Here is an 11,767-nt window from a genome sequence, read left to right on the forward strand (position 1 = left end):
TATTTTCAGCTAATTCATACAAATATATAAGCTGAACTTTAGGACTTTGGTAGCCTCGATTTTAAAGCATGAAAATAAACCACGGTGCCTTAATTAAGCAACTTCAGAGGGAATCAGATGGTAGATAACATGTTGTTATTAAATGAATTAGTTTCTGTAGTTTTTCCTAACAAGTGAAGAATTTATAAGTGTGATTGAGGGAAGTTAATTTACGTGTTTTCAAAAATAAGTCGACTTGTTTCTACAGATTTCTGTTATCAGGTGACACATCAGTGAGGAGCCACGAATTTGTGCTCTCGATTTATTTAATTCATGCTCTCCATTTAGCAATTCATGCTCAGATTAATAATTCATGCTCTCAATTTCACTACTTTGCCAGTCAGCCGGAAGTTTGAAGAAAGCAATAAAGACGATGTTTCCCTGTAACGTCAGTTACTGATCAACACTGGATCCAAAGCAGCCAGGAAGCACTGAGAGAATATAATACATAATATAACTGTATATATATGTGAAAGTGTTCACAGTAAAAAGTCTGTTATATTATCTCAGAGATAACACAATGTTGTGCTAAAAGTAGATCCAAATATCTGAGTCCAAGATCAAAATCAAACCTTCTTAAATACAAGCGATCCACAATGAGGGTGAACGTCAGTTGAGAGAACGGCATGAAGTGAATTCTGTTGGATCAAGAGCATGAATGATTAAATAAAGAGCACACAGTGTTTACCATACGTAGGCTCTACTTGGGCAGCCCGCCCAGGTAGAAGTCAGTCCAGTCTAGTAAAGTCCGTCTGAGTTGTGTGCTGCAGTAACTGAGCATGGATGTATCAAGAGAACTGGATACGGCGTTGGAGGCGCGGCCACGGTCATTCCTATGAAAGTTGCTCAGTGGCGCATGAAGCCAAAAAAGTTCAACTTCTTCCGCCCATAGAGCGAGCGCAGTAGTGACTTTCGCCGGTCGAATCGGCTACTTCCGGTTTAGCCCGTCAGCTAACTTGAATGGGGATGAAACAATTCAATTGTGCGGCTCTTCTAGGCTTCTGAAATGTGATTGGACCAAGCGGCAGCGTCCAGGGCTGTAAAATGAAGCCAAAAACTACAGTTCCTCAAATGACCACTTGAGGCTTCGAAAGCGAGTCAATCCCCATAGACCCCCATGTTAAAATGCCCAACTTTACAGCAGAAATAAACATGTTTACAGCCTGGTACAAACCTGTTTAAATTTTATTAAGCCGTAAAGTTCTGCATAATGAAGGACATGGCTGCTTTGAGTGACAGGTCCGCCAGCTGCTAGGTGGCTTGTTTCAGCCGTTCGGCCCGCCTCTTTGTCCATTTTTGATTGGCTGGGAGTTAGGCAGCGTCACGCACTGCCAAGATGGCGACGGCCGGAGCGGCTCGACGGCTTCAAAACCGCTCCTCAGAATCCAACGGGTGACGTCACGGTAACTACGTCCATATTTTTATACAGTCTATGGATCGGACCAAACGGTTCAAATTCTGATAGTGAGGCAAGTCATTTCGCTGAGGTTGTGATGCTCAAAAATTTTTTGGGCCAGCGTGCATCATGTAACGTTGTCATTACACGGTTTGGCCGCTATGTCAAATTGGCTTCAAAGCCCGGCGGTCTTCCTGTATCCAGTTCTCTTTATACATCCATGTAGCTGAGTGGGGACTAGAGCTAGCGTCTACCGATAGCCTGCATGTGAGGCGTTTAGGGGACGTCTGTAAATTGACCTTAGTTACACTCTCCGCCTCTAAACTGTATGAGTCTGCCTGCTTTTTTTTTTCTTAGCAGGGATTTGGACTTCAAGAGAAAATTATGAAAGTGTCCTTATCTGTCTGCATATCTTTTCATTATAATGTTAGTGGTATTTACTGGTTACTTTTTATTCCACTTCCTGATTTCATATATCAGCTGACAGCCAATAAACATCTGGTGCAGCTGTTATGAATGAATTTTAAACCCGCAAAAGGAGTGATTTTTATTTTCTGCTCAGTTTCAACCGATATCACTGTCACTTCCTGAATATTTCACATCCTTCACTTATTTTTGAAATGAAAGCCTGCGTCGAGTCCCAGCAGAGACGAGGATAACGTGCGTCTGCCTGCAGGCGTTAACATGCTCCAAAAAAAAAAAAAAACAAAAAAAACCTCAGGATGGAAACACACACACACACAATAAAAACACAATCAATCACAATCAATAACCAAACTGATGTCAAACACACTGTATGTCTTGTGTACGTTAATGTGTCCGTCATTTATTTACGAATCTTAAAGTAACAATCTCAAAGATCTCCGTTTCGTTCTCTGTGGCGGCGCCGTGTGGCGATAATCTGTAATTACAGGCGTGTTTTTGTGATGTCACGCTAGCACAAGCGAGTCTGTTACGTTAGCTCCGCCTACCCTCTGATGGAAAACACGTCACCGACTGCATGGCGGTAAACACCCAGTTTGTAATAATAATCATAATACTGCAAATGCAAGAACTTAATAACTTTATATCGTTATTTCAATGTTATATAATTCTGTAATAGTAGTGAAGAACTGACATGTAAAGTCCTTAAAATACAGAAAACACAAAAAACTGAATTCTGCCCCAAATCCCATGTGGAGCTGAGATTAAAATAGTTTCCAAAATGGCTGCACATCACTGACAAACAACATGACGATGATGAGGAGGATGACTCCTAATCACTTCCTGCCCTCTGGCGCCCCCATCGGGACAAACAGTTTGAGTCATTCTGTGTAATTAAATTAATTGGGGTGAATCGGGTTCAGCAGCTGAACGTCATGTTAATGAATCCAGTTGTAGTTTATCTTGATAACAACATCCAGGAGCGCTGTGACGCTGCTGTTCAATGAGTTTAAATAATGATAATATCACGTTTAACTAAACAGTTCAGACCAAAAACTGCTCTGCGTTACATAAGTCAGCTGGTGCGGTTTATCAGACACCAACATATTAATATATGAGGGTTTGAACAGTGATCTCGTCTGTTAAAATCTGATGTTTTGTTGACGACCTCCTACAAACGTTGTCACCTGATTTCCTCCTTTTGTTCCCGTCATCATTACTACGACCAATAGACGGACATGGTTTTGCTGGACGATGCCGTGTCGTCGTTTTATTTGCCGGAGACTTTTGACATTGGCACACCAGCTGTCACGCCACAGTAACCTGACTGACAAGAGTTATTAGGACTATACATTTACACGTATTTGCTTTTTGCAGGTACGTCGTATCAGCGTACATGTGGGTGGATACGTAATAATTCAGAAATAGTGTCTCCGTTACAGAGTTTGTCCAACTTAAGCTTAACTTTTCTACTGTTTAAATTTTATTAAGCTGTAAAGTTTTGCATAATTAATGGCGGCTTTGAGTGACAGGTCGCAAGCCGCTAGGTGGCTTGTTTCACCTCAGCTCCGCCTCTTTGTCCATTTTGGATTAGGCAGAGTCACGTACTGCCAAGATGGCGACGGCCGGAGCCGCTCTTCAAAAACCAACGGGTGACGTCACGGTGGCTACGTCCATATTTTTATACAGTCTATGAACACTACACATCTTGGTCACAATTGTTAAAAATCACATTTAAGGCGTCCTTATCAGAAGTGTTTATGTAAAGAATAAATATCTGCTGATATCACTTTGGGGTTTTTTTTTAAACGGTCTCAAAAATCCAGTAAGAGTCGGGCTATAAAATGACTGAGCGACTGTTGTCGGTCTGAACTTCACTGTAATTGCGGTGTTGTGTTACTGTGTTAGAGATTCATGAGTCCAAACTTTCCAAAAATAGACTTTAACATTAGGTCTCATGAACCCCCCACAGACAGCATCAAACTGTGCATTAATACGCTGAAAAGTTCATAGTTTGTAAACAAGATTTCACACAACAGCAAGAAATACATGTATAAATAAAGAATTTAACAAGAACTATAATCAGTGTGTGTGTGTGTGTGTAAATAACACAGGTGAATGGATGGGGAGGGATAAAACATGTACACGACAGTATGTGGAAACACTGGTCTGTACCTGTCTGTCTATGTGATAATGTCCAAACTGAAAAGTTGAAAAGAAACGTGGTTAAAGGAGCAGAAACAGTTGAAGCAGTGAGAACAGAAGGAGAGGCGAAGGACACAATAAACAAACCGGCTGAAGGTCTGAAACGTGACGCTCTGACACACTTCATGTGTTTCATCAGAAACGTTCCACGGTTTTTAAATTCCTCACCGTGTCCAGCGAGGTTTATCCAACGAGACATTATAACTTACATACTGGACTGTCATAGTGTGGAGGGCCTTTTCCTCTCTCATAATTATAGTTTGATGACATTTAAATCACAAAAATCAGCCATTTCTGAAATACACATATACGTCTACAACTTATTATTGTGGCTCCAATCATTAATATGAAATATTATTCTCATTTACATTCACAGGGATAAATATAACATATTTTAACAAATTTTACATTTTTCTCAGCTTCTTTTATTGCTTTACTATAAATCACTTTGTAACTGTGTTTACAACAGTGCTATATAAATAAAGTTTATCATTATTATTGTTCTTTAAGGTGATCGTTTTCTGTGAAAAGCAATAACTAACGTTTTGTGTAATGTGCTAATTCTTGCTGTCATCATTTCATTTTTATAGTGTAATGTTTAAAGTGCAGGCAGCTCTGCTAGCTCAACTACCAAAAGGTATCCCACAAATTTTTACAAAAGCCTCTGACTTGTTCGTGTTTCAGTCCCTTTGTTCCTCATTATTAGATTAATATTACCACAAATTTATTGCTATTATTAAGATTCATGTCCACCGAAACAGGCGGGCAAGCAAACACTTATGTTCCTGTAACGTTCCCCAAAGGTTGTTAGAAATGTTTCTTGGTAACTCCTGGTGACATTGGTTATAAGAACGTTCCCGTTGGGTCTTGTTGGTGTAAATGTTTAATAGTTATTGAATTTTTATTTTTTTTAAATACTAATACAGACTAGGAAGCACTTATTTAATTTAATGTTACTATCAAAATTATTATCAAAATGCTCACTGACGATCTTAAAACAAAAATAACTGATATTCACGACAGGATGAGGGTTCATCATGCTACTATGGAAAATGAAGTTAAGTTTTTAAATATGAATGTAAAATATGGTTTTATTAATCATAATCGGATTAATTGTTTTATTTTTTAAAATAACAGAAAATAGTGAAAAAATTACATCAATTACGTCAATTTTTTGCAGAGTCCACGGTGAAACATTTTCTTGTTTTGTTCGACCAACAGTCCAAAACAAAACTGTATTTAATTCACAATTACACAGATCAGAGTAAAAGATGGAGAATGGGACAAAGTGGGGACTGTAAAAGTTTGGTTATTTGTTTGATAAATTACTTAAATGACTAATTGATAATCAAAGTTTTGGCCACTTAAATTTCTTTCTGTTGACCAATGATTTAAATTTATCCTTAAATTCATATCAAGTCAAATGTAGGGTTGACAAGTCATAGCTTATAATAAGACAGAAAAAGAAAGTAGAGCTACTTTAAATTCTGAATATATTGACTTGTTCGTTTTTCTCTTGTCAAATATACAGCAAGTTCACAGCTCGACTAACTAGGAAGCTCAATACAGGAATAAGCAGCAAGGCGTGAAGCATAATATAACTTCATTTGGCTTTAAAAATGAAAATATGTCTTTTTATATCTGCGTGTAAACGTTGGTTAAATATATGAAGCTGAATAAAGGGGAAGGCATTTAGCATGATTTAACTTTCTAAAAATGCGGGTAATTATGTGCTGCTCGGCTTTAAAAACTGAAAATGATTATTTTACTGTTAAAAAGACATAATTGTATATGAAGGCAGCTGTGTAATATACCTGTTAGCTCAAGTAGTGAGTGTTAGCTAGCAGTCTGCTGTGAACTGGACATGTGCAGCTTTCTGTCAGAAACCCAACAGAACCACGAGACGCTTCACGCGACAAACAGCCCCTTTAAACCGTTTACATTCAGCAGGATAAACCGGATAAACCGTATAAACCGGACCGGATCCTACCGTTGGACCGGCGGACGATGTTCTCCAGGAAAGTGTTCTGAGGGGCCACCAGACCCCGCCGTCCTCCCGCCATCCTGCCGTCCTCCTGCAGCGCGAGGCAGAGCCGCTTCCCGCCGCTCACATATCTGATGCTGCACGAGCCCTGCGCTCTGTAGAGTAGGGGCGCGCGCTCTCCCTCTCTCTCTCTCTATTCCTCCCTCTCTCTCTATTCCTCCCTCTCTCTCGCTCTAGCTCGCGTTCTCTCCTTCCCTCCTTCTCCCTCTATCTCTCTCTCCCTCCCTCTCTCTTTCTCTCTCTCTCTCCTTCCCTCTAGCTCGCGCTCTCTCTCCCCTTCTCTCTCTCTCCTTCTCTCTCTCCCTCTCTCTCCCTCTAGCTCGCGCTCTCTCTCCCCTTCTCTCTCTCTCTCTCCCAGCAGGCTCCTTATTGGCAGATGGTTGCAGCACGCGCTCCCACAGCAGCCACAGTGAGGCTGAGCTTTAGCGCGCGCTCAGAGAGAGAGAGAGTACAGGTGAGAGAGGATGGTAGAGAGACACCTACAGACACCGTGACATCATTACATCACTCCTTATTGTAATTAAACGGCTCAGTTCACAACAAAAGAAGCTTTATTTACATGATTACACAAGAAAACTCAGAGTACTTTATAGACCTGCAACGATCAGTTGGCTAATCGATTAGTTACCAACTATTAAATTAATCTCCAACTGTTTTGATAATGATTAATCGTTTCTGTTGGATTTCTGAGTGTGTTTGAGACCCATAAATGAGGCAAGAAACCAAAGTTCAACATGCAGAGCCGTTTTATTTTCATTTCTTTGTATTTGTGTGGTTTAAACTCTTCTTAAGGTGAAGTGGTGCACCTGAGGGAGGCGGTTCCTCTCCAGGTGGGAGCGCGTGTGTTTTTATCCTCCCTGCCTCAGGTGCGGTCATGTGACTCCGTGATGGGACTTCTTGACAGTCGCATCCATGTTTCCCTCACTTGCGTCCTTTCCTTGGTCCTTCCCACCGAGGATGCAGGAGAGACGCAAGGAAAGATCAAAAAAGAGACCCGAGATGCGCCCACTGATCATCCTCCATGACCTCCAGGAGAGGTACTAGACCCGCAACTGTTCCAGGGTCTGTTCACGCCTCCAACAGGTCGCAGGGAGCGACGATCATAGCAACTTGTCCTTGTCCATGTTCCAGTTTGGTCTTGGTTGCAGGTCTGGAAGATGGTGGCTGATCAGCTGGAGACGCATCCAAGAGGCTTTAAACTCCTCCACCAGCGGGACTCCTGCAGGTACAGATCGATCCGCTCCGGAAGTCAACCCGACGGCTGGAGCCCAGGACCGGAGGCCGGCGGGCAGGTGAGCCGGTGGATTCAGAGAAACAGGAAATAGTTGCTGCTCAGGTGCGGTCATGTGACTCCTTAACGGGGACTTTTGACAGTTTTAAATTCCACCATCTGATTCTCATCAATTGAGTCATTTTTAAAGGAAAAAAAGTCAAAGTTGTCTGATTCCAGCTTCTTAAATGTGGATATTTTCTAGCTTCTTTAGTCCTTTATGACAGTAAACTGAATATCTTTGTGTTGTGGACAAAACAAGACATTTGAAGACATCAGTGATTTTCACCATTTTCTGACATTTTATAGACCAAATGACTGATCGATCAATTGAGAAAATAGTCAACAGATTTTCAACAGATGCTTTACAAAATACAAAATAATACAAGAACAGAAAGAAAAAGAAAAACAAGACTAAAAGAAGCAAGTAAAAGCAATAGAGAAGTAAAATACATTAAATATGATTTAAAAAAGGTAATTAACATTTAAAAGATAAAAATTATTAAGTGAACTTTTAAAATTTTACTAAACAGATGTGTCTTCAGGTAGTTTGTTCCAGATGTGAGCTGAAGCTAAAAGCAGCTTCATCATGTTTAGCTTTAGGGACCACAGGAAGACCAGAACCAGCTGGCCTGAGAGCTCTGGAAGCTTCTTACTGTCTGAAAAGATTCAGAGATTTACAGACGAGCAGGAAAACTTTAGTGATTTGACAACTACTCGATTTTTAAGTCTTTGTCAGGACGCTAGCAGCAGAGTTCTGGATCTACTGGATCTGTCCGACCACAGAAACCAGAGAAAAGTCAGTTTTATTCATAAAGCATCAAATAACAACAGAGGTTATCTCAGGGCTCTTTTCACATAGAACAAGTCTACTCTTTAATTTATAGAGACTCAACATTCCTCCGTGAGCAGCACTTGGCGACAAAAACTCCCCTCTAACAGGAAGAAACCTCAAGCAGAACCGGACTCTAGGTGAGTGCCATCTGGCTAGACCGGTTGGGTGAAAAGAGACAGAAGGGGGGAGAGACACAGAGAAGCATAATAACAACAATAGTAACAACAATAATAACAATGGCAAAGATAATAATAATAATAATAATAATAATAATAATAATAATAGAAATATGACTAATAATAATAAGCAGCAGCAGCGATGAGGCGTCACGCTGGACAGCAGTCGGTCCGCAGCCGAAGGTCACCTGAGAGATGAGAAAGCATAAAAACTCCGGGGAAGAAGCCAAGTTAGTGACACGCATCAATGGTACAGATGGAGACGAGGAGGAGGAGGAGGAGGAGGAGGAGGAGGAGGAGGAGGAGGAGCATCATGGGAAGTCCTCCATCAGAAAAGTCCATCACAGCAGTCTAGCCAGTTCCTCCAAATGTTGTATTTACATGAAATCTCTGGGATGTTTATAAGTTTCTGATTTTGTGACAGATTTAATGGAACTGCTGAAACTGACACTGAGGTTTCTAACCTGGTTATTATTCTGGAGGAGAAGCCATGAATTCATATTTACTGCTTACAGCTGAGTATCAACTGAAAATGTTGCATTTTGGAGCAATGAGATACCCGAGGTTCATAAAAAGGAAAACCTTTTTGTTTTCTGGACTTTAATTTTGGATATAAAAACAACTTGTAACATTTTATCATCTAAAAGACCTTTTTAGCAGTGAAATCTATTTACTCCAATGGAATAAACTTTGGAAATATTTGAGCCGCTGTTGTTGTTTAACTTTTAGGAGAGCTGGAGAATCCAAAATGGAGGGCGCTAACGTAGCTATTAGCTGGTTCGTCCTTCCAGTTGTACTGAAGCTCTTCTGTCGGAGTAAAAACAGCAAACATGTTTTACACACAGTCAGGAAACAGCAGGACACGATACATAAACAGGATGTCTTTGAATAAACTGAAGGATCTTATTGTCGTGATAGTGACCGAGCTAACAAGCTAGCCAACTGACAGTTAGCAAGCAGTTAGCAAACACGCTACGTCAGGGACCTTTGCCTTTTTCACTTCTCAGTAAAACTCTTTATTAATAAAGAACTAAATCGTTAAGAAATGTAGGGCTGCAACGATTAATCAATTAGTCAATCCACAGAAAATTCATCAGCAACTATTTTGATAATTGTTTAAGTTTTCAAGTAAAAATGCTCAAAAATCTGATGGAGAACTGCTGCTTTTCTTTGTCTTACTATATATGTATATATATATATATATATATATACTACTCTTATTATATTAAATTTAATATTTTAGGGTTTCACACTGTTGCTCGTACAAAACAAGACATTTCATGACGTCACCTTGAGATTTTTTCACCTTTTAATGTCTTTTAGTGTTTTCTGATGTTTTTATTGACCAAACAATTAATCAATTTAATAACAAAATTATCGGCAGGTGAGGCCCTATTGATAGTTGTGGTCTTAAAAAAATATACAAATATATAGTTTCATATTTAATTTCCAAAAACAGCTGGTTTTATTTGTTTTAATAAACAAACAAGAGGTAATAGTATATTTGTTTGGGACTATTTTCAGCAGCGGATGAATCCACATTTTGTGCTTGGTGAGTATTTGTGCAGCGTGTGTGTGTGTGTGTGTGTGTGTGTGTGTGTGTGTTCATGGTGATGAAGGAACATGCTCATTGACGTGTTTTAATAGTTTTGACAACGGAGGAATAAGATATATCAGTAACACAACAGAAACAAAATTAATTGATCTGCTTGCAAGTAGATCAATTTATTGTAGATTTGTTGACATGAAGAAATAGAAAATCACCAAACTACTTTTAAAAAAATCTGGCAAATCGGTCGATCCATAAGTGTTAAATGAAGAATGTTGAACCACATATTTGATACTTGTTGGTAGCGACTACAAACTGCTAAAACTACATTTACTGGAATCTTTGATTAACTTAAAGGACGAGTTCACAATAATAATAACAATCACAAATGTGCAACACTCATATTTGAAGCTATTAAAAGACTTTGAGAGGAACATAAATAGAAATAAAGTAAAAATGCTGTTTTTGGAGACTGAAAAGGTTTCAATCAAATGACCACAAACTAACTAATAGATTACTCTCTGCTGCATGTGTAGTCTGCTGTGTTTACGTACTTTTATAGCATATTTCAGATAAAACATCTGCTGAGTTGAAAGAAATGTCTTTGACGGTGAAGGAAATTACAATTTGTGAACTCGCCAGCAGCTTATCTCTCTATAAATAATATCCCTGTTTACAGTTATACAGAAAATTATGAAAACTTTAGTGAAAAGAGACGTTACTGTTGAATTTTGTTAATGTCATTTTAAATGTTTTGAACTGTAATTGTATCTGAACATCTCATAAAACCAAAACTATCTGTATGACTTTATATGATCCTATAAACCAGTGCTGGAAGTAATTAAGAACATTTAGTCAAGTACTGTACTTAAGTACAATTTTTGAAGAACTTGTATTTTACTTATACTACTTTGTACTTCCAGGGAAATATTTATAAAATGTTCATATACCTTTGTCACCTATCAGCTTTAGTTACTCACTAATTTTCAGATCAATATTTTATATGTAAAACCATCAGTTAATAGATTAGACTAGTAGACAGTATAAGTTGTTAAAGTTAGCTCTAACCTGACTACATTCAAATGCTGCTCACATGTACACACCCATGAATCAATATGAATTTATATATATATAAATGACTCTGAATGGGGTCTCAGTATTTCTTCCACTACTGCTATAAATAATGATTTATTTTTACCATCTGCTGTAAAATTCAATACAATACAGAGTTTTCTTTGTTTTCCCATTTATTACCTTTACTTTTATGTCTTTATATACTCTAAGTAATAGTAAAAGTTAACAGAAGCCAGACTCTACAACTGTTTCACAGTCAAAGTGAAGCTTTTAGTTGAATTTAAACTGAATTAGTTAACTAGAAACGCAAAGGAGAGACAGTCAAACTCATGTTTTCTGTTTTTTTTCTGCTGTCTGACTGTCAAACTGGATTTTGTCCGAGTGAAGTTTTGATTGTTTGTTGTTTGTTGTTTTTGTTGTCAGGAGTCAGATTGTTGAGCGGTGTCGCCCTCTGCTGCTCATCGGGACTCAGTGCAGGAAGACTGACTGATAAACAGGAGAAAAACAAAAACAACAGGCCAGTTATTAACAATATCTAATCCGTTTTAGTAAATATAATGTAATAATGTGATCATATTTAATATTTGATAGTCCGTGACATGTATTTATATTAAATTATGATGTTTAAAATTAGATTTACTGTTGGTATTTAAGATTTTATAATATTTTAGACTCAGTTTGGGTGGTTATGTTTGCTTAATATTCGTTGTTTTTATTTTAAAAGTCAGTTTTAAATGTGTTTTGTGTTTTTTTAAA

The 11,767-nt window shown here is 38.5% G+C and overlaps 1 protein-coding gene across 6 annotated transcripts in view; it reads right to left on the reverse strand.

The window, feature by feature from the left end:
- kcnh1b (potassium voltage-gated channel, subfamily H (eag-related), member 1b) overlaps window positions 1-6,285 on the reverse strand; it is a 60,934-nt gene extending 54,649 nt beyond the window's left edge. For 2 of the 6 annotated variants that reach the window (XM_044343547.1, XM_044343538.1), the window contains exon 1: window positions 6,054-6,285. In XM_044343547.1, the coding sequence (XP_044199482.1) occupies window positions 6,054-6,126 (73 nt within the window). In that variant the 5' untranslated portion in view covers window positions 6,127-6,285. The other 4 variants (XM_044343564.1, XM_044343556.1, XM_044343521.1 and 1 more) reach the window with 3 other exon arrangements.
- Between the last annotated feature and the right edge of the window lie 5,482 nt (window positions 6,286-11,767).

Source organism: Thunnus albacares, chromosome 3, assembly GCF_914725855.1.
Source record: "Thunnus albacares chromosome 3, fThuAlb1.1, whole genome shotgun sequence".
Taxonomy (NCBI): Eukaryota; Metazoa; Chordata; class Actinopteri; order Scombriformes; family Scombridae; genus Thunnus; species Thunnus albacares.